The sequence below is a fragment of the Panthera pardus genome, unplaced genomic scaffold, assembly GCF_024362965.1.
Source record: "Panthera pardus isolate Hobbes unplaced genomic scaffold, ASM2436296v1 HiC_scaffold_11, whole genome shotgun sequence".
NCBI lineage: Eukaryota > Metazoa > Chordata > Mammalia > Carnivora > Felidae > Panthera > Panthera pardus.
In genome coordinates this window covers 48,968,927-48,990,259 of record NW_026526666.1, presented here as the reverse complement: position 1 = coordinate 48,990,259, position 21,333 = coordinate 48,968,927, and the positions used below count along the sequence as shown (strand labels likewise).

The following is a 21,333-nucleotide window of genomic DNA, read 5'->3' as shown; positions in this document are numbered from 1 at the left end:
AAACATAACTTTTACATGCACCAATATATAATAGGAAAACCAAAATATTCATTTGACTCACTTTATTGCGACATTCACTTTATTTTGACAGTCTGGAACCAAACCCACAATATCTCCATGTTGTGCCTATATATCCATTTCTACTAAATCTTCGCAAATACAATTAAATTAAATTTAATTTAATTTCTTTCATATCACCTTAAATTTGTCTAGCTCCCATGCCTTACTAATCAATTTCAGGTAGTTTTACATTTTGTCTACTAGAAGGTTTTGTTTATATGAAAAAACTCATTTTAAAAACTGAATTACCACAGGATAACTTTTACGTATTTCAGAAACACTGTTCAAGATTTTTTTTAGGGTGCTCTCCATCTTGGCCATTTTAATGGAGTGCCATATCTATACCAGGGGCTTAGCATACATTTAATCCTCTTTGAAACTCTATATAGTAAGCATTATCAACCAATTTTATAGATGAGAAAACAGGAAGTAATAGTAGACAAAATTACTCAGCTATTAAGTGGCCACACTAGAATTAGCACCCATGCCTGTCTGAATATTTTCTACTGAATTACATTATTTCTAATGAGTGAAAACTGAACAAGGAAAGTGAAGCCCAAACCTATTTATTTTTATGTTTTTTACCATCTACATTAATAGAAGATTTAATAGTATCTAATGGTTTCTAGTGGTCCTGAATGATGTTAAAACGAAATTATAGATTATCTACATAATATATTCACAGTCTTATCATTTAGCTAGGTACTTGAAGGTTAATGTTACAGTAATAACTTCCCAGCCAAAACTAGCTCATGAAAACCAAACTAGAGAAAAACAGAGAGGGTAATTGTAGAAAATGAAGTCAATACCATTATTGTTTAATTTCAAGCATTACTACCTTCAGTAGCATACTTCAGTAGTAGTAGTCATGTGTGAACTAAGGCAAAGCTTTACAGAACACAACTCTTGTAGTATTTATGGAGATTTTATCTTTTATGAGTATGTCTGTTTTGTGTGTGTGTGTGTGTGTGTGTGTGTGTGTGTGTGTGTTTAATTGTAACTCTGGAAATATTTGTAAGAGCTTTATTTATTTAAAGCTTTACAACAAACCCAGTGTGTGGCCCTAGGACTAGGGGCATTTACATCACCTATGAGCTTGTTACAAATGCAGAATCTGGGCTCATCCCAACCACTGAATCTAAATCTGCATTTTAATAAGTTTGGCTGGTGATTCATAGGCACACTGAAGTTTGGGAAGCACTATTTTACACTTTCCTTACTGTTGATTTTTCCTTTTAGTGTGTACAATTATAGACTATAGATAACAATTCTAAAAAAAGGGAACTTTTGGTCTTTCTCTTGCAAAAAGTATAACGAATGTGTTTTTTACTAAGATACAACTGATATAACATTACATTAGTTTCAGGTGTACAACATAATGATTCAATATTTGTATATATTGTGAAATGACCACCACAATGTCTAGCTAATAGTCATCACCAAACATAGTTACGAAAAATTTTTTTCTTGTGATGAGAACTTTTAAGATCTATTTTCTTAACAACTTTAAAATATGCAATACAGTGCTGTTAAGTATAGTCACCATGCTGTACATTATATCCCCATGAAGTATTTTGGAAGTTTGTACTTTTGACCACAATCATTCATTTCTCCCATCCCTTACCCTCATTTCTGGCCAGCACCAATCTGTTCTCCGAATCTATGGGCTCAGTTTTGTTTTGTTTTAGGTTCCACATATAAGTGAGATAAGACATTATTTGTCTTTTTCTAGTGACCTATTTCACTCATTTTGATCTATCTTTTGAAAGCCAGTGATAATCTGAGTAAATGCGATATAACTCTTTTCAGAGAGGAGCCTATATTAGAATACCTTAAGCGATTTCTAACAAGATAACCATCAGCAAAGTCAGCTGGACTGTTATGAGTTTAAATCTTTTAAATGTCAGAGATCATTGAAGAGTGTGTGTTTTGCACCACTAGCTTTCTCTCTAACCCAGAGATGTAAAATACTTCGGCTATAAATTATTAATTCAGTACAGCCCTTAGTGCAGTCAAACTGTTGTCTTTTTAATGCAGGAAGTTCTCACCTTGCACAGTAGCGGAGGATTGTGGAAATGGCCATGGAAGCTGAAACCATGCAACGGTCTTAATAATCAATGAGGGAAAACCATGATAGTACTGCCTGAGGTCTTTAAAACCTTTTTCAGAACATTAAATACTGTTATGGTTGGTTATAATTGTATAGGGAAATGGAAAAATAGTAAAAGTAATATTTATCTTGTTTGCTGTCTTTGTAAACAGTAGGAACATCAAGAATTAAAGTGATATTTTTTGTAAAAAAAGTTATCAAGATTAGTTTGAACATCACTTGCCTTTTCATCATGTAAATTATAACTCACAGTGAATGTCTTTTCTATGCATCAGTGAAGTGACGTTTTAAGCTTGAATTGTCTTCCAAACTTCTGTCCTTTGTGCTTTTGCGTCATGAAACCTCTCTGAGAATTCCTTTACTGTGAAGTTTATTACCAGCATGGCTTCCTCTAGGATGTCTTCATCCTTTTCATTATAACCACTTTCCTCATTTATGTCAATGAGTTTACCAAGTTCCTCTGGCAGCCTATTTACAGTACCTTGAATAGTGACAGGCATTATACCCACAGTCCGCTATTTCTTATTGTTTTTTAAGTTTATTTATTTATTTTGAGAGAAAAAAAAGAGAGAGAAAAAAAGCCAGAGCATGGGAGGGGCAGAGAGTGAGAGAGAAAGACTCCCAAGTAGGCTCCGCACTGCCAGCACAGAGCCCGAAGTGGGGCTCAAACTCACAAACCTGTGAAATCATGACCTGAGCCAAAATCAAGAGTTGGATGCTTAACAGACTGAGCCACCCAGGTGACCCTCTTTCTTCTACAACTCCAGTTATGTTTGATTCAAGTCCTCCAAGGTTGTTCGCACATTGTGTTAAAAGTTCCTGCTGTAATGCACGTGTACTGCTTGCTGTTACTTCCTGCCATGATGCTTAAATACTTTCATTTGTATGCTCTATGTCATATTTCTGCCAAAACTCAGCTAAAGAAATTGCATGATCTCCAGTTGTAGCATTGATGGCTTATTGCAAAGTCTGTGTAAGATAATAGGCTTTCAAAGTTGAAATAACTCCTTGCCCCATTGGCTGGATTAGTGAATTTGCTCTTGGTGACCAAAAGCAAGTTTTCACATTTTCATTTAACTCGCCAAGAGCATTAGGGAGACCAAGAGATTTTTCAACAGTAATAGTGCTATAAATGTTGAATTATTATACCTATAGTATCTACCGCTGATTGACAAGAAGGCAATGCAACTACATGATGTACTGTTTGTGTGTGAACTGAATGACGGACGTTCAGAGACAAATCACTGACAGACTTTGAAGGAAGTAATGTGACTAGTCATGATGCCCATCTGTTATTTACATTGTGATTTGTGGACCCAAGAGTTAAGAGCGAAGTTTATACTTTATGCGGTTTCTCACAGTTAGTAAGTATACTGATGTTTGAGCCATGTTGTGGGGGTACAATGTTATTTAATGAAACCATGATGATTGAAATTTGTTCATATCAGAACCGCACAAAAGGCTGCCTTACTGTGACTCAAGACTAACCTCAAAACATGGGGGTTTTTGTTTCTTTTTAATTTTTTTTAATGTCTATTTCTGAGAGAGAGACAGAGCGCAAGTGGGGGAGGGACAGAGATAGAGGGAGACACAGAATCCAAAGCAGGTTCCAGGCTCCGAGCTGTCAGCACAGAGCCTACCTGGGCTTGAACTCACACACCACAAGATCATGACCTGAGCCAAAGTTGGACGCTTAACCGACTGAGCCACCCAGGCGCCCCTCAAAACATGTTTTTATAAAAGAAAAGAAAAACGAAAAACGTTAATTATATTTTGAACTGTTTAAGTCTTTGACTTCTTCTCTGAAGGTACATCTGAAATTTTTATTTTTGAAAGCCTCTGGTACTTTTATGACCAGTCACTTGCTGAGTACATAACCCTAAATCATCCATACATGGTTTATTCAATTCTACCAAATATATTAAGTACACTATGTACTTAAGTACACTAAGTACACTATGTAAGGCACTATGCTAGACTTTTTTTAAAGAAAAAAACTGTTACAGGGTTTCCCACATACATTGATTCCTGCTCCCACCAACACACACAAACACACACACACACACACACACACACACACACACACAGAGCCATACACACCTGGTACCCAGCAACATAACCACCCCTGCATGTGCGGCCTCAAAGGTTTTAGAAACGAATTCATCAGGGTTCACTAATACAAAGAGAAAATATTTCCTGAGCATGTATTTTTATGGCAGGATTTAGCAAAGGTGCTAAATCCTTTACTTACAATATTTCATAAAATACTCAGAGCAACTGCATGAGGCAAGAATTGCTAGTATTCTCTTTGCAAATGTGAAGAAACTAAGGCTCAGAGAAAAAGGAAAATTGTTCACTTAAGCAGCACTTGCTTATGAGATATTATTCAAAGCTGAATGCTGTGTTTCACTACATGTGGTTCTAAGTAGCTGAGACTGTTAAGGACTATGAATCATGAGTTACCTCGGTTCGGGGTCAGACTTAACCTACCAAATTATTCTTTCCTGACCCGTGGTTAACAGGACTTGATTTATGTAACAGTACACAGGCTTGTGAACTCATTCCACCCTCTCCATAATGCAAATTTTGATCTTTAATGAGCATATCCCACTGTTACCCACCCCCTTTGGGCACTGACTTTTCCCCGTCAGAGCACCACTCTGTGAATTTCTTCCGTGGTATGTTCCTTTGCCTGGCAGGTAAATAAAATCAGCTTTGGTGTTTGAGCTGTGGTCTTTGTTTTATTGTTTGGTACCCAAGATAACACATCTAGTAAGTGACAGAGCTTGGGCACAAATCCATTCTGACTGACTTAAAACCTATATGTTTAATTTCTGTGTTTACTCATTAACTAAATGATGGGAGTAAATTGCATTCAAGTCAGCTGATGGAAGCTGATTATACAACTTTAAATCCAACTAACTCTAATTCATCCTTCGCTTTATAACAGCAAGATCCTTGCTCTTGGGGGTTCCTTCCTATCACAGTAATAATGATGTTATGAATGGTAATAACAGTGTAATAATATTAACAACAACATCAGTGACAACTTAAATACAGATAGTGCTTCCCTAATGACAGGCCATCTTTCTTTCCCAGCTATCTCAAACCAGATATTGAAATTTCTTGTTCCCTGGTGATAACTTGAATGTGCATTTATAGAATTTCTTTCTGTAGATCTGGGTCAAAACTGGCTATATATGGGGTAGTAGGGATTGTGACAAACTAAAGAACTGTGTTCATGTGAAGGCAGCAGCCATTATTCTGTTTCTATTGCCTGTCATGGAGAAATATCAACCCAGTATTGTCAGATCTTCCTCTTTCAAGAGGTACCAAGAATCTCGATCATTATGTAGAGTTTACCACATTTTAAAATACTATGTAAACCAAACTGAACATATCTGCAGGCTGAAATGAGCCCTCTCTGTACTCTTGGCTACTTGGCTACAGATGCACTGGCTAAGAGGCAAGAAAATACAGCAGAGGCATACTGTGTGCATTTAAGCTCCCAGATTTCCTACTTTGTGTGGCCCTGGGCAAATTACTTAGCCTCTTTCAGCCTCAATTTCCTTATCTGTAAAATGGGTTTAAAAATAATAGCTATCTTATAGAGTTGTTATAAGGTAAAGATTATTTTTATCTTTAAAGTGCTTAGTAAACCTAAAATTTAATCAGTGATTTGTTGTTAATGTTTTGCCCCCCTTACTATTCCTTTGTGGACCTGCCCTTCACACCCTTCTACCTATCCCATGCCACTTATATGCATCCACTCCAAGGATATACATTATGAATATCAGGCTATAAATGACACTTAAGTTGTATAAAACAAACAAACAAAACCTTGTGTCATTTTCTTTTTTTTTAATTTTTTTTAGAGTTTATCTATTTTTGAGAGAATCAGAGAGCATAAGTGGGGGAGGGGCAGAGAGGCAGACAGAGAGAGACAGAGAGAGAGAGAGAATCCCAAGCAGTCTCTGCATGGTCAGCACAGAGCCCAATGCGAGGCTCAAACTCATGAAACATGAGATCATGACCTGACCCAAACCACGAGTAGGATGCTTAACCAACCAAACCACCCAGGTGCCCCATAAACTGAGCCACTTATTAAATAGCATTGGTTGAACCATTTGGCTGAACTGATAAAACAATTTATATGATACCATTGTAGTCATAAATGAATAACTTTTTTTTGTTCAGTGAACTTGGATATGTGGCCTTTTAAAAGCTCTTTTGCCATATTACCTTTTAAAATGTCTAATTAATGTATTTAACTTTTCAGTTTATCTTTATTAGAAGAATTTGACTGTAGCTGTAATGAATTGGAGTCTCTACCTTCTACTATCGGCTACCTTCATAGTCTTCGAACGTTAGCAGTCGATGAGAATTTCCTTCCAGAATTACCCAGAGAAGTGAGAAATAAACTTGTTTTTGTTAACTAACTTTTAATGAATATGTTTTGGGATTGAGTCTTAACTGTTGCAGTAGCAATGTAGATTCATGAGTTGAGCTGTCAATGTATATAGGAGTTATCTGTATAAGTATTTATTGATTATTATCCTTTAAGTAATATGTGACAAGTGCTTATATTTGACTCAGAAAATGCATTTGACTCGAACACTACTTGCAAAGAAAAGTAATAAAATATTGTAAGTTACTCAATGCTAAGGAATGCAGTTTTAGATAATTTAAATATTTTGCTCTTAAGAATAATGATAAATAGCATTCGGGGATCATTACATTTACATTTCTGAAGTGAAAGATTTTTAATGTAAATAGTTTTTCTAAGTATCATGTGGAATAATAATATTATTTTTATTTTAGAATTCACCAGGAGGTTCTGTTGGTTTTTCTTTCTAAGTGGGATTTTTATTTATTAATGTCAAGAAAAAAAATGTGGGGTATATTTTCAATTTAACATTTTATACTAAACATTTTCATAATGAAGGAACAATAATCAATATGCCATTATTTTAAAACCAAAAGTTATGAATAGAAATAACAAGTACCATTGCAACATGAAATAAAACTAACTTTGTCAAGGCAATGTCAACATCTTTTGAGTATGTATGATCTATGAGAAACATAGATGTGTTAGCACTCACTTGGATGGACAATAAAAACAATGTAACTTATTAAAACAATGAAGTTAATGAGCATTCTAAATAACAAAATTATAAAGAAAATTCTTCCTTCCTAATGTGCAAAAGAATATGAGATATATGTTGCCTTAATACCTAGAGGAATATATATTATATATACACATATTTTAAAGAGTGGGATTATAAAAAATAAAAAAATAGACATATTAAGGGAGTCTTAAAAGTGACAAGGAAATCTGTAAATTAATTATTTTAAAATTAAAAATTAATATAAAATGGTTTACAGTGTATTTCTTTATTTTCTTTTGTTACCCATAGATTGGAAGCTGTAAGAATGTAACAGTTATGTCTCTACGTTCCAATAAACTGGAATTTCTTCCTGAAGAGATTGGACAGATGCAGAAACTAAGAGTCTTAAATTTGAGTGACAACAGGTATTTCTGCAACATTTCACAATCACGTATTAGCTATTTACTAAAAGTAAATTATTATTATATCTTGTTAATGATTTAAAAAATATTTTCTGTCTTATGAGGTTTATAGAATGTAGATATCCATGTTTTATTGAGAAAATGGCAGAAGCTAAATTATTTTTAAACTGATATTTCTAAATTTTTGCATTTGATTAATTTCAGATCATATATTTATTATGTTTAAATTACATAAAATTTGTACACCCAAATTTATATACTAAAACCCTCCTATATTCAGAAATCATAATATTATGAAAACATGAAAAAATTATAATAAAAAGCTACAAAATTTATTACTTAAAATATGTTTATAAGTATATATGTATGTATGCATATGTATATATTTTTGTGTACATATTTATGTTTCCAGTAAATTAACTGGACAGTGTGTGTCTTGTCGACACCATCAAAATGCTGAAAGAATATTGCCAATTAGCTAATATCAAAAGCCATAAAGTTTGTACATTATGGTAAAGACAACCAAATGGCTATTTAGTCATGTTCAGAGCAAGGCAAAAAAAGAAAAGATAGGTGCTCTTCTTGTGACAAAGTTGTTATAGTGGTGGATACGCAAAAACATAAAAGCAAAACTGCAATTCATCTTTGTTTCCACCACAATTGCCCTCCAATAGGAAAGGATAAAAGTAAATATTGACTGAAGATAACTACTCAGTAGATAAAATGATTATAGAATAGAACATATAAAATAAATTTCAGTCAGACAAGTGATAGAATGAGAAACTGAGAGATTGCAATGAAACTGTCAAAGATGGAATCATTAAGAATGTTCAGATCTGTAAGTTTCAAGATGGATGTACGAGTTCTCATTTGTTTGTTGGTTTGAAGAAAATAATAATAATAATGTGATTTTCAAAAATCACATTCACTTAGTAATTCAATAATATTCCATATAAGAGAATAAGGCATTTTATTAAAAGGTTTGGGATTTAATTTTTAAAATCAAGATGGCAAGGAAGCTTCATACCTTGGTACAAGAGTAAGTCCAATCAAATCAATCTCATTCTCCTGTTTGGACTGGGTTACCAGACAGGAAAATGAGAGAAATGCTTTGAATGTTCTACATGACTTTCAGCAAAACATTTTTCAAAATTTTCTAATTATATTCTTATGAATAAGATTAGGAAATATGATAATGTAGATATAATAGGAAGATGGATTCTCAGTAGATTCCATTACAGTCCCCAATGGAACTGAGCTCCATTACTGTTGTAACTTGGAGAGGGGTTTTCTCTCTTAAATTCTTGGTCTGCTCAACTTTCATTCAGTAATAATCTGCATGATGATATAGAAAATATGCTTATCAAATATTTAAAATGACCCATAATTAGAAGTAATACTAATAAAGTTGTTTTTTGACTATTTTTATTGAGGCATAATTAACATATAGTATTACATTAATGTCAGATGTACAATATAATGATTCAATAATTCCAAACATTACTCAATGCTCATCACTATAAGTGTACTCTTAATCTCCTTTATCGCTTTCAGCCATCCCCTCACCCACTTCCCCTCTTACAACCACAAGTTTCTTCTCTGTATTTAAATGTCTTTTTTTGTTTGTTTCTTGTCTTGTTTTGTTTCTTAAATTCCACATGAGTGAGATCATATGGTATTTGTCTTTGTCTAACTTGACTTCACTTAACAGTATACCCTCTAGGTCCATCCTTGTTTGACCTGGAAAATAGCAAGATCTCATTCTTTTTTGTGGCTGAGTAATATATATTTATAGATATAGACATAAATATATCTATATATCACATTTTATCCATCAGTTTATGGACACTTGGGTTGTTTCCATACCTTGGATATTGTAAATACTGCTACAATAAGTGTAGGGGTGCATATATCATTTTGAATTACAGCTTTGATTTTCTTTACCTTAGGTAGATACCCAGTAGTAGAGTTACCTGATAATATAATATTTCCATTTTTAATTTTTTAAGGAACCTCCATACTGTCTTCCATAGTGGCTGCACCAATTTACAGTCCCACCAACAGTGCAGCAAGGTTCCTTTTTCTCCACATCCTCACCAACACTTGTTATTTCTTGTCTTTTTGATTCTAGCTATTCTGACAGGTATAAGGTAATATCTCATTGTGGTTTTGATTTGCGTTTCCCTGATGATTAATGATGTTCAGCACCTTTTCATGTGTCTGTTGACCATTTGTATGTCTTCTTCTATTCAGGTCCTCTGCCCATTTTTAAATTGGCTTATTTTTTGTTTGGTGTTGAGTTGTATAAGTTTTTTTTAATATATTTTGGATATTAACCCCTTATCAGATATATCATTTGTAAATATCTTCTCCCATTCAGTAGATTGCTTTTTGGTTTTGTTACTGGTTTCCTTCACTGTGCAGAAGTTGTTTGTTTTTTTTTTTTTGTATAGTCCCAATAGTTTAATTTTGCTTTTGTTTCCTTTGCCTGAGGAGACATACTTAGAAAAATATTTCTATGGCCTATGTCAAGGAAATTACTGCCTGCTTTCTTCTAGGAGTTTTATGGTTTTAGGCCTCACATTTAAGTCATTGATCAATTTTGAGTTTATTTTTGTGTATGGTGTAAGAAAGTAGAAAGTCTGCTAATGAAGTTATTTATTCAACAAATAGAGGATAATTCAGTAACCACAATGGGACAGACATATTGCTAGATGGTAGGGCAAAAGGTATGAATAAGTCATTGAGAATCTCACAATATCCAGGAACTTATTTCATCAAGTCAGTTATATAAGCTTAATTTTTCTCCTACTACAGCGACTAGAACATAGTATAGAGCCAACTAATATTTCTTAGTTAATGAATTAATCAATGACTTAACTTGCAATTAAAATCAATATTCAACCAAATCTGAGGCCAAATTTAACATTACTATCAGAGAAAGACCTGGATAAAAGAACTGGATTAAATATGAAATGCTTGGATAAAAGATTAAATATGAAATGTCATCCAAATGTCATGACCATCACAATTTCACATTTATAATAGACTGCATTTTAAAAATTTTGGTATTATAGTTTAGGAAAAATTATTCCCATGCACTGTCAACTGCAAGATTGTTCCTATGGTGAATTTATTGCACATTTGTGATACTAAATAGAAGCTCACTTTTAACATACGTTACTGGGGGACTAAGGAGAATTGAGTGTAACTTGTCCTCCTCTAACAGTCTCTTTTCCTTACACTCCACATTTATGACTGGGTTGATGATGATTTGTCATGCATTTTGTTGTATGATTCCAGAGTTTCCCCCTCACATAATTTCGATGTGGCAGAATTGATATTCTACTTTCAATTCATCTCCATATGATGTGGAAAAATTCTTCCCATAACACCTTACTTCATAATTCCTGGCTTCAATGAAATTAAATAACCAAAAACTACAAACAGTTTTTACGTAATTTAGTTTCATGTTATAAATACTAGTATAACAAATAATTTCATAAAAAGAGAACTATGATATAAATCAGTCTCCATTACTCTTTATATGCTTATTTATGTTTTATAAATATTTATGAGCTCAGAGAGGTTATCATATTCTTCCTAAAGTTATCTGGCTAATGTACACTGTTGCTATTTGTATTGGCTATCAATATCTTTTCAAATTTACTAAATCATTTGAAGTGGTCACTCCTTTTGCATATAATATAAACCATTTCCACAATCCTTACTAATTATTGTAATATTTTCCATTTCCATTGTCAAAATATATGTATTCACGGATTGGCTGAAATAATTCCAACATATTAAAGACTTAAGGAAATTTTCATTCCAAGTTCTATCTAAAATGTGTACCTCTATTCAAAAGTGAATATGCAGAAATTAACAATGAATCCAGTGGCAGGCTTTGTTTATATTACCACTTTGCTCAGTAACTATGATGGCAATCACATATATGCCTATGCAATCACAATTTATGCATCATACACAATTTCAGGGATATCAGATAATATGTTGAAGTAGGCATTTGGCAGTTTGGTCCTCCAAAGGCTAAAGCCAATACTAAATAGATCATTTCAATTGAATATCATAGCTGACGCCAAACTCACATACCTCAAAATGCATTTTTAAAAATTCCCTCTTGGAATACAAAAAGGTGACAGAACAAAAGGACATGCTCTCAGGAGTCATCTATAGGAGCTGTAGATTCCTTTAATAGTATGACAGACATGACCCCTTCCCATCATGGAGCCTACAGTTCTATGGGGAGTTCAGCCAGCAAAACTGTAATCACAAAAATAAATATATAATTACAAACTATGATGTGTTCCATCAAAGAAAGTATAAGGTACTTAGAGACTACACTGGGGAAAGTTATTTACATAAGGAGGCAGGAAAAGCCTCTTTGAGAAAATGGCATTTAAGAGCTAAAAGACATGTGGGAATTAGTTAAGTGAAGTTGTGGAGAAAGAATATTCCAGACAGATAAGAGTTTGGCTACTCCTTGTAGTGGGCTGATAAAAGGCCAGTAAGTGGAGCTGGTGGGACTAAGCCAGGAAAAGAGTAGCAGAAGTTTCTGGAGGGGCTTGGAGGGCCAGATCTTGTAAGATCTGACAAGGCATGGTAACAATTTTGGATTTTTTTCTAGATGTGATAGAAAGCATTTGGAGGATTGCAAATGGGGATTTTCACTTTTTAGAGATTGCTCAGACTACTGTAGGGAAAGAATTAGAGCAAAGAATGAAATCAATGTTACAGTATTTTAAATAATTCTTCATAAAAATGAACTATATCCATCTTCACCCACGCTATTAGAATTTTCTTGTTTTCGCAGGTTGAAGAATTTACCATTCTCATTTACCAAACTTAAAGAACTTGCAGCTTTGTGGCTTTCTGACAATCAGGTAAAAACCATTATTACCTGATTTATTTTGTTTATTAAGATGAACTATAATTTAAGCTTTGAATTACTAACGTATTCCCAGTAGCTACCTTTGGCATATACTACAAAATATAGATCCCTTTATCTTCTGAAAGATTTTTGTAAAGATAGCAGTTCAAGTGTGTATTTCATTGCTACAGATAATACAGTACTATAATCTCCACCCTCTTTAAATACTTTGATTTAGCATCGACTTCATTCTCATGTATCAAACACACAAAACGATCATTTTTATAGCTTTGTACTTCTAAAAGGTACCTCTTGTCCTTAGGGGATGTTCTTTAATTATATCTCTGAAGGTAAGGAATAAGAAATCACAGAGGGAATTATTATCCAATGTATTCCTTTTTAAAATACTTTCAATTATAATCAACTTAATTCTAAAATTTTACACAAGGAATTTTCAGATATATTTTGTGACTTTTATCAGTATTTTCTGTGAAATTGGTTTGAGATTATTTTTTATAATCACGAAAATAGATTATATTCAAATTAGTAATTGAGTGTTAATGAATAACTTTAATAACTGGAAAATAACAAGAAATAGTTGAAGACATCTGATTTGCCACCAGAAAAAAAAAATGGTGGTGGACAATTTTGACATGGCTTATTAATCTTTACTTTTTTCTCATAATCCCAAAATTTTGAAACACCTTTTTGCAAATATGAATAGCCAAATGAAAACAAATCGTCTTGAATTTAGTTTGTTATCATTATCTCCTGAGCATAAACGCAGCATTACAGGTAAATGAATTGACCAGATTTCTAAGTATTGGGCTACTTCTGTGAAAAAATTAAATCTCTACAAAACATAAAATGTAAGTGTAAGAATAATGTTTGTGTCCCTACAGTCATTATAGTACTTGCTTCCATCTGCTGAGTAGAGAAATTAGATTCAAATCCAAATCTTCAATGAACTATAGATTTTTCAAGGCATTAATATATCATTATAAATAAATAATTTCTGGATTCAATGTGAGTTATGCTAATGGAACAATCTATTCTACAGTCTTTCATTGTGAAAAAACATCTGCTAATATCATGATTTATTATTCTTGTGGGAGACTGAACTGAACAATGACTGCATCATTTAACTTTTATTTATAACAGTGATTTAATGTGTTTCTGACTCAGTTGCATGAGACAAGCTGATATGCCAAATCCACTTTGTGTTTCACTCCTATTAATAAATGTCATGAAATTAGTGGATTTTTTAAACATTAGATATCATCATTTCCAATAAGGTATATATATACATATGTATATATATATATACATATATGTATACATATATATGTATATATATATATAATTTAATATCAGAGTTCTACAATACCCTTCAGAAATTGTATTTGTAAAATCAAATTAATAATAAAGAATTAAATATTACCATCCACAAGAAATATACTGATACATCAGGTACAACAAGAATAGTTGCTTATTTTTATGTGGACTCTGTCTTTGGTTACAAAAATATCTCTCAAAAAATGCTTCTGTTTTAACCTAATTAAATTCATAGATGATTTTGCAGTAGCATGGATTTGATAGCAAATCCCATTTGTCTTTTTAGGGCAGCAGTTTGTGAAAATGAATGAGCATATAGAACCACACCAAAAGCTTACTTAGTTGAATAATTTAATACATCTTGGTCTCTTTAAGACTAAAACTGACATTGCTCAGTGAAGATGATAGGTTTTGTAAAAAAGTATCCTACAGAAAAAGAAACTCTCAGTATGAAGACCTTAGAATTTAAGAATATTCTTCAGCAATAGTCTTTTATGTAATCCTTAATTATTTTATTACTTTTTTCCTTGCCTTTCTTTTAATTGTTCATTCAGCTCAGTGAGGCCAAACTATTGACCATGTCTTATATAAAAGTAATATTCTTCATATTCACTATCTTATTAATCTATTTTGTATGTTCTTTGCGTCTAGTCAAAAGCTCTTATCCCTTTACAAACTGAAGCCCATCCAGAAACAAAGCAAAGAGTATTGACTAACTACATGTTTCCCCAGCAACCTCGTGGTGATGAAGGTAAATTATCAGTAAAAATTTCTCCTATACTTATATAATTATGGATAAAAGGGAATAATTTTATTCTGATATCTGGCCAGGAATACTGACACATGGGCAAGGCTATGAAAATAACTAGATGACACATATAAGTCATCCAGGGGTTAACCCTAAACATGAATCTTATCTTCCACAATCAGCAAGGAAGAAGTAAAACCTTCACTATTTGCCGATGACATGATACTCCATATAGAAAACCTGAAAGACTCCACCAAAAAACTGGGAGAACTGATAAATGAATTCAGTAAAGTTGCAGGTTACAAAATCAATGTACACTATACTATTTTAAATAAGATTCCAAAAATGTAACTCTCCCTCTTCATATCTTATATGGAAGTGTTGATTTTTGGGAGCAACTTCTCTTGGTGGATTCTAAGACATAGGACTAGTTAACTAAATGTAGTACCCAGCTCACTGAAATGAGCTAAGAAGGGTCAGACCCTAAGGAAGGTTCAGTGAACTGGTTTATTTCCTGTGTTCACTAATTTCATGAACACAATTTAAACATTTAGTCTGGTGATCCCAGGCCCCAAATTATTTCATGTTAAGAGTCGACCATAAAGAGATAACTTGAAAATAATGACCATTATTTCTCTTTCAAGTTGAGTTTCTCTAAATGATGTCAGTAGCTATGATAGATATACGTGTTGAAAAACCTAAACCTAAACTTTACTTATATTTTCATATTAGTCCCTAGATTATCAAAATATTTCATTTAAAAAATAAAGGGAAAAGTGAAAAGTGAAAAGAATCTCAGATTTGCTGGTCATTTCTGAGATGTGGTTGCACAGATTGAATCCCTAATTTATTGTAGGGAATGAGGTAGATCTAGTTAGGCAAAGTGTGATATTAAGGAATTAGCCAGGTTTTGTTTTGTTTTGCTCTCTTTTGAGGAAAGAAGAGTTGGTAATAGAAAAATTTTTTGAACTTTAAGCAAGTCACCCTTTGGCTTTTCAGGCAGAAGTATAATAAATGAATTTTCAGAATCCCTTGCAACAAACAAGTACATATATGATAAGTGTTGTCCTTTGGGAAAGAATTTAGCCTGAACTAAGTACTTGTACTGCATTTTCATGTGATCTTCACAATTAATGTTGGCAAGGAAGATATTACTATTAGTCCATATTTTGATATAAATTAAATATTTATAAGCCACTTATTTTCCCTATTAATTGGGGATATATTTAGACTAGTTGAGACTGTAATGTTAAAGACTGAATTTCCATATGTTCATAACCCTAAAAACAAGCTCCGCTCCATTTCCTCCCAACCACATACACACAGCAAAAAAAAATAAATAAATAAAGCTTTCAATCTTACGCATTTTACTGAAAAACCAATGTTATGTAGTACCTTTTATAAAATCCTGATAGAGTTTAGTGGCTACAAATATGGGTATGGGCTGTGTAATCACACAGACATGGAATAGAATCCTGCACTGGCCCAGAGAAAACTATAGTTTTCTCATTAACAAATTGAGGATATATTAGCACTACCCATAGTGTGCTGGTGTGAAGATTTAAAAATTAATGTTTTAAAATGTATAGCCCAGCTCTCTTGTATTATCATTAGTAGTAGTATTTGGAGAGACCATTCTCTGCACTAGAAAACTTCCCAATCCCAATATGTAATTAATATGTACTTAGGAAAGCTAAATTTGAATTAAGATGTAAAAGACCATGTAACAAATATCAAAGGACCTTTCCTCTCTTTTTCTTTCCTTTCTTTTTTATTTCTTTCTTTCTCTTTATTTTTCCTTTTTTTTTTTTGATTTTGTACTTGTTTATAGTACCTATTGCCATTTTTTTGCATAGTGTACTAAGCTCTATTAATAACACTTCATGTAAAAAAAAGCAATAATACTTTGGAATCTAACTGTAGATTTCCAGTCAGACAGTGACAGCTTTAACCCAACACTGTGGGAAGAGCAGAGACAACAACGCATGACTGTTGCCTTTGAATTTGAAGAAAAAAAGGAAGATGATGAAAATGCTGGGAAAGTTAAGGTGAAACTTTTAATTTTGTTTCTTCTTTCTTCTCATTACCTTTGTCCATTGTTATTAATACAATAGACTTAGGGACAAATTGAGTGACCTCTGCTTGAAGGTCAGATATATCTTCAAGTGTTCTGGTGGTACCTTTCATTATAGCAGGATGGTAATTTGAGAAGCATTGGTGTGCTTCAGAATGAGACTAATGTCTCTGAGCAAATTTAATACCCATCTTACAGAGTAACAACATGAAAGAGATTCAAGGTGAGAGAAAGCCAAAACAGACAAACAAATCTGGCTGATAGACTTTACCTAAGCATCTTATTATATTTTTGAAACACTGAAATGGTTTTCTTTTAATCGCCAAGCAAGGCATCAGGCAGGCCATATGAGACCCAAGTACACATTTAAGGAAAAACCAACAGATTAATATATTACATTGTCATTAAAATCTCTGAAAGATTCAATGTCCCTGGGGTATCTGAGAAAATTTTCTGAGTTTTCTTAAATATGAAAACAAGTTTTAAAGGAGGCAAGAATACCAGGGGATATTCAGTTTTTCACCTCAAACATATATTTTTAAAATTCTTCATTGGAACTAATTTAAGTCAAGTAACAAGGTGAAATTTTACAATCTATATTTTTAAGTATTTAAGCTTGAAGATATCAGAAGTGATATAGTTCTTCTCAACATCAGATCTTCATATTAACATCATGGCAACATCTTGAATCTCTCACTAATTTTTTATAGTATTATTTGTGTACTTTTTCCATCATGGATACTAACAGCTCTCACTCTGAGTGACTAATTGCCTAAGTAATTGTTATGTGCATCCTGTTAATAGATATAGATTGTGTAATGTGTTCTTCTTTTCTTTCCCCTCATTCCCACATTTTCTAAACTTCTTTCTTAAACCAACACACTCTGGAACCTTACTAGATTTAGACAGTAAGGTAATTGACAAGGCCTACCTCTACATCATTGTGGAGAACCCAAAACGGACTCCCAAATCAAAATGATAGCTTTGTTAAAGATTTGGCTTTGAAAAAAAATGTTTCTGGATGCTTGGTTAATGCTATCTAATAACCAAAGAAACATTTTTTTAACTTGTGAATTCCTGGAAAAAACAATGCCAAACTAAAAGTAAACAAAGACCCTCACAACATCTCAGTTCTTCTTTTAAGATTTCGTACGTTAAATATAGAACCAATGGATGATGCATTCTATACTGGACCTCTGATTCATTCTTTTTCTTCACTGAATGTCAAAAACTACTTACTTATTCCTAAAAATCCATATTCAAAGGATCCAACAAGAAAATAGTACATTTAATATACTCTGGTATATGTATCAATGAAAACATAAAATATGGTAAATGCAAACCGTTATTTAGAAGCCCTGTTTGTGTGTTATGTGATCAGGTTTGTTTATAATCAGAGTAGGCTCATTATACTTTAGATTGCATTTTCTTTATGCTTATTTATGTTTGATTTATCTATATTTTGGCGAAACAATACGTGTTTCAAAAATCTCAAACACTTGGTTTTGACTAATTTGAACATTTCCAATGCCATTGGCTATTGGGCAAATTAGAACACAAACAAACTTCTAAATAAATCATCATGGAAGTATAATGAATGGAATGTATGGAAATCTTATAGTAAATTAATCACACGGTTTTGGTTCATTACATGTACATTAAATTTAGCACCATTTTACCTTTCATTTACATAAAATCTAAAAAGGAACCACTGACCTATGCCATCAACTTCCAAATGGACTAGAGTATAATGCCCTACTTACAGAGTGTACAGTGTAGTATAACTGCTGCATTGTGTGAAGAAGTGGTGACCCTTTAGCTTCATTTGATATTGGTACCATTTTGTTAGAGAGTTTGAGCTAATTTTCTGTGGTTGTTTTAAATGCATTACCCAGAGTGAAAAAAAAAATCAAGAGTAGAAAAATGATAAAGTGAAAGTATTGCTACAGTGCTCCTCTTTCTCCCAGAAAATGGAGATTCCTTCTCCCACAGGATCACTCTTGCCAAGCCCCCTGGGAAAGGGGCCAGCGTGGGATTACTCTCCAACCTGCCAGACTGTCTGGCGATTGCTGCACACCATGGGCCAGGTGTGATCAGCAGATCCAAGATATGCCCGTCCCCCAGAATGACCCACAGCTGGCATGGGGTTGTATAAGTGGCCTCCAGCAGGAAAGGAGCATGTGTACTCCATTGCCAGTTGCAGCACAATCCACCACTCTTCCCTCTCTAAGTGGCAGACAGGTAGGCCTAGGTGTTTGGGGTAGGAGAACCCCCCATGTAGAGGCAACCTTGGAACAGTTGTTTATGGGGTATGTTCTGCATGATTTGGGGTAAGGAATGTCGATCCTATAGAAACCATCCAGTTGCCAGTGTTCGATACCAATTTAAGTTTTTGTTCATTGACATTGGCAATGGGGTGGAGAGAACCAAGTCAGGGGAGGGAACATTAATAATGAGGTGCCTAATGGTGGGATATATGGCATGATTTTTTAGTTGGGTGCTTCATTTTCATTTATGTTTTCATTTTTAAATATTTTTTTCTTTAATTTAAAGTGTGGGAATACCAATAGTCGGGCAGAATGTTGATGACACTGTTGATAACATCTAAATTGTCCCCATACATACATGCATTTTTGTATAATGTCAATTCTGAGGGAGATTAAATAACTAAAAATTGATTCATAAAATAGCATGAGATTTGAATTGGGATTTGCTGAGAGTGGACTTTGAGTACAAAGATGGACATTTGTTGAAAAGTATCGATTTCCTTCTAATTTGAAGGCACAGATGATGAGAATTCCTGTAAGAGAAGATTGGTTTAGGAGTTGTGGCAAATAGGGCTTCCTTATCTCAGTGGGTTGGGTGTTTAAAAGTTTCATTTAAAAAAAATGTCTTAATGGGTTGTGAAAAAACACTAGATTTTTGGTAAGCTTTACCATCCACATGTAATGGACTAGATTCTTATTCTGTGTCTTATATTCTATGCACAATATAAGGCCAGCTGAGAATCCTCACTGAAACTGCTATAGGTTTCCTTTCTGTGTAAAATGTCCTAATTAAATCCCAGAATAAGATATTTAACAATCAATAATCAAGGCATTCACTATTATTTCTCTTACCGGAATTTACAGCCAAACCAAATTAGAATTTAATCATTACATAAGAAAACCACGGTTTTCTTTGTGAATTCAAGATATCATCTCTAAATGCCTAGCTATTTATGTTAATTCTTTCTTCCATTGCTAAACTTTTGGGAGTCTCCAACATCTTGCAGCTGCTATTTGCATTTACTGCACTTGTTTTAGATCTGAGATATACAGAATGTTGTGAAACATTGCTATTTTTCTAAAATTAAAGTGAAATAACATTGCAGTACAAAATCTTGCATTTTAATAAAATGTATATGTAAAATGAACAAATACTTTATGGTGAGTGATATATACAACATTTTGGTAAGAACATAAGTGACAATTTTTCCCACCTATTTGTTTTTCCATCCCATATTAGAATAAGGGAATATTTCTAGCCTATATATTTAGAAATATAAAGAAACTGCTTTTGTATTGGGGCATTACTGAACTATTAATAAAATTGTGTTTATGAGCATGTTTATTCTTTTCTAAAGCAGTGCACACATGAGTTAAAAAGTTGGAAGGCATAAAAAAAGAAAAGTAGGAAGGCAAAACAATCTGTAAAAGGATATAAAATATGTTTTTACAGAACTTACAAGCATAACAATTATAAAATATTACACCGTTATTTAAATTTTAAAAGGAATTATAAAAAATTGTTAGCTTTATGTTTTTAAAAATTGAAATCATCTTGTTATTTAACTCAGTAAAATTTACATTATAGATTTACAAACACCATTTTTTCACAAGATTGTACAAATAATGTGCTTCACTTCTATCAGACAATAGCTCTGAACCAAGTAACACTTCCATAGCATAGGCTTTGGAGTCAAAGGCCTGAGTTTGAATTTGGGCATTGCTACCTATAGCTGTATGACTTTGGACCAACACTGTTCCCTTTTGGTAGAATGGGAACAGATGCTATAATGAGTTATGCAATTTAAACTATGTTTAATTATAATTATTTAATTATTGTTAAGTATAATTAGTCAGTGTTTATTTATATTTAAATCTATATGATAAATAATAAAATAAGTATTATTTATCATATAGATAAGTATTATTTATTGTATAGATAATAATAAATTAAATATCCTTATAAACATATCGCATGTGCCTGGCAAATGGCAGATACTGAATAAATAATGGTTGCTGCTGCATACAATCTGAAAAAACCCAGATAGTTACAGGTAGTATGGTGTTTATATGTATATACATATGTGTGTGTATATATATACATATATGAGTATATAGTATATATGGTAGAATCTAAACTGCCAAAAGAATTGAGACTTTAAAAATACCTAAGTAGAATCTGATTTTAGATAGTATTTAATCTCTGAATAGAATTTACACATTTTCAAAAGACTGTCACAGGTATTATCTCATTTTAGTCATATATTCACCAAAGATATTATCATTCACATTTTACACAAGTGGAAACTGGACAGAAA

The 21,333-nt window shown here is 32.9% G+C and overlaps 1 protein-coding gene across 11 annotated transcripts in view; it reads left to right on the top strand.

The window, feature by feature from the left end:
* Nucleotides 1-21,333, top strand: part of LRRC7 (leucine rich repeat containing 7) — a 553,063-nt gene that overhangs the window by 425,804 nt on the left and 105,926 nt on the right. For 8 of the 11 annotated variants that reach the window (XR_008419194.1, XR_008419193.1, XM_019448905.2 and 5 more), the window contains 6 exons: nucleotides 6,450-6,579; nucleotides 7,588-7,703; nucleotides 12,535-12,604; nucleotides 14,578-14,677; nucleotides 16,598-16,722; nucleotides 18,741-18,989. Coding sequence is in view for 9 of the 11 variants with exons in the window: in XM_019448905.2 (XP_019304450.1) it covers nucleotides 6,450-6,579; nucleotides 7,588-7,703; nucleotides 12,535-12,604; nucleotides 14,578-14,677; nucleotides 16,598-16,722; nucleotides 18,741-18,989 (790 nt within the window). In the remaining 2 variants the exon portion in view is untranslated. The remainder of the gene's footprint in view (nucleotides 1-6,449; nucleotides 6,580-7,587; nucleotides 7,704-12,534; nucleotides 12,605-14,577; nucleotides 14,678-16,597; nucleotides 16,723-18,740; nucleotides 18,990-21,333) is intronic. The other 3 variants (XM_019448906.2, XM_053894103.1, XM_019448904.2) reach the window with 1 other exon arrangement.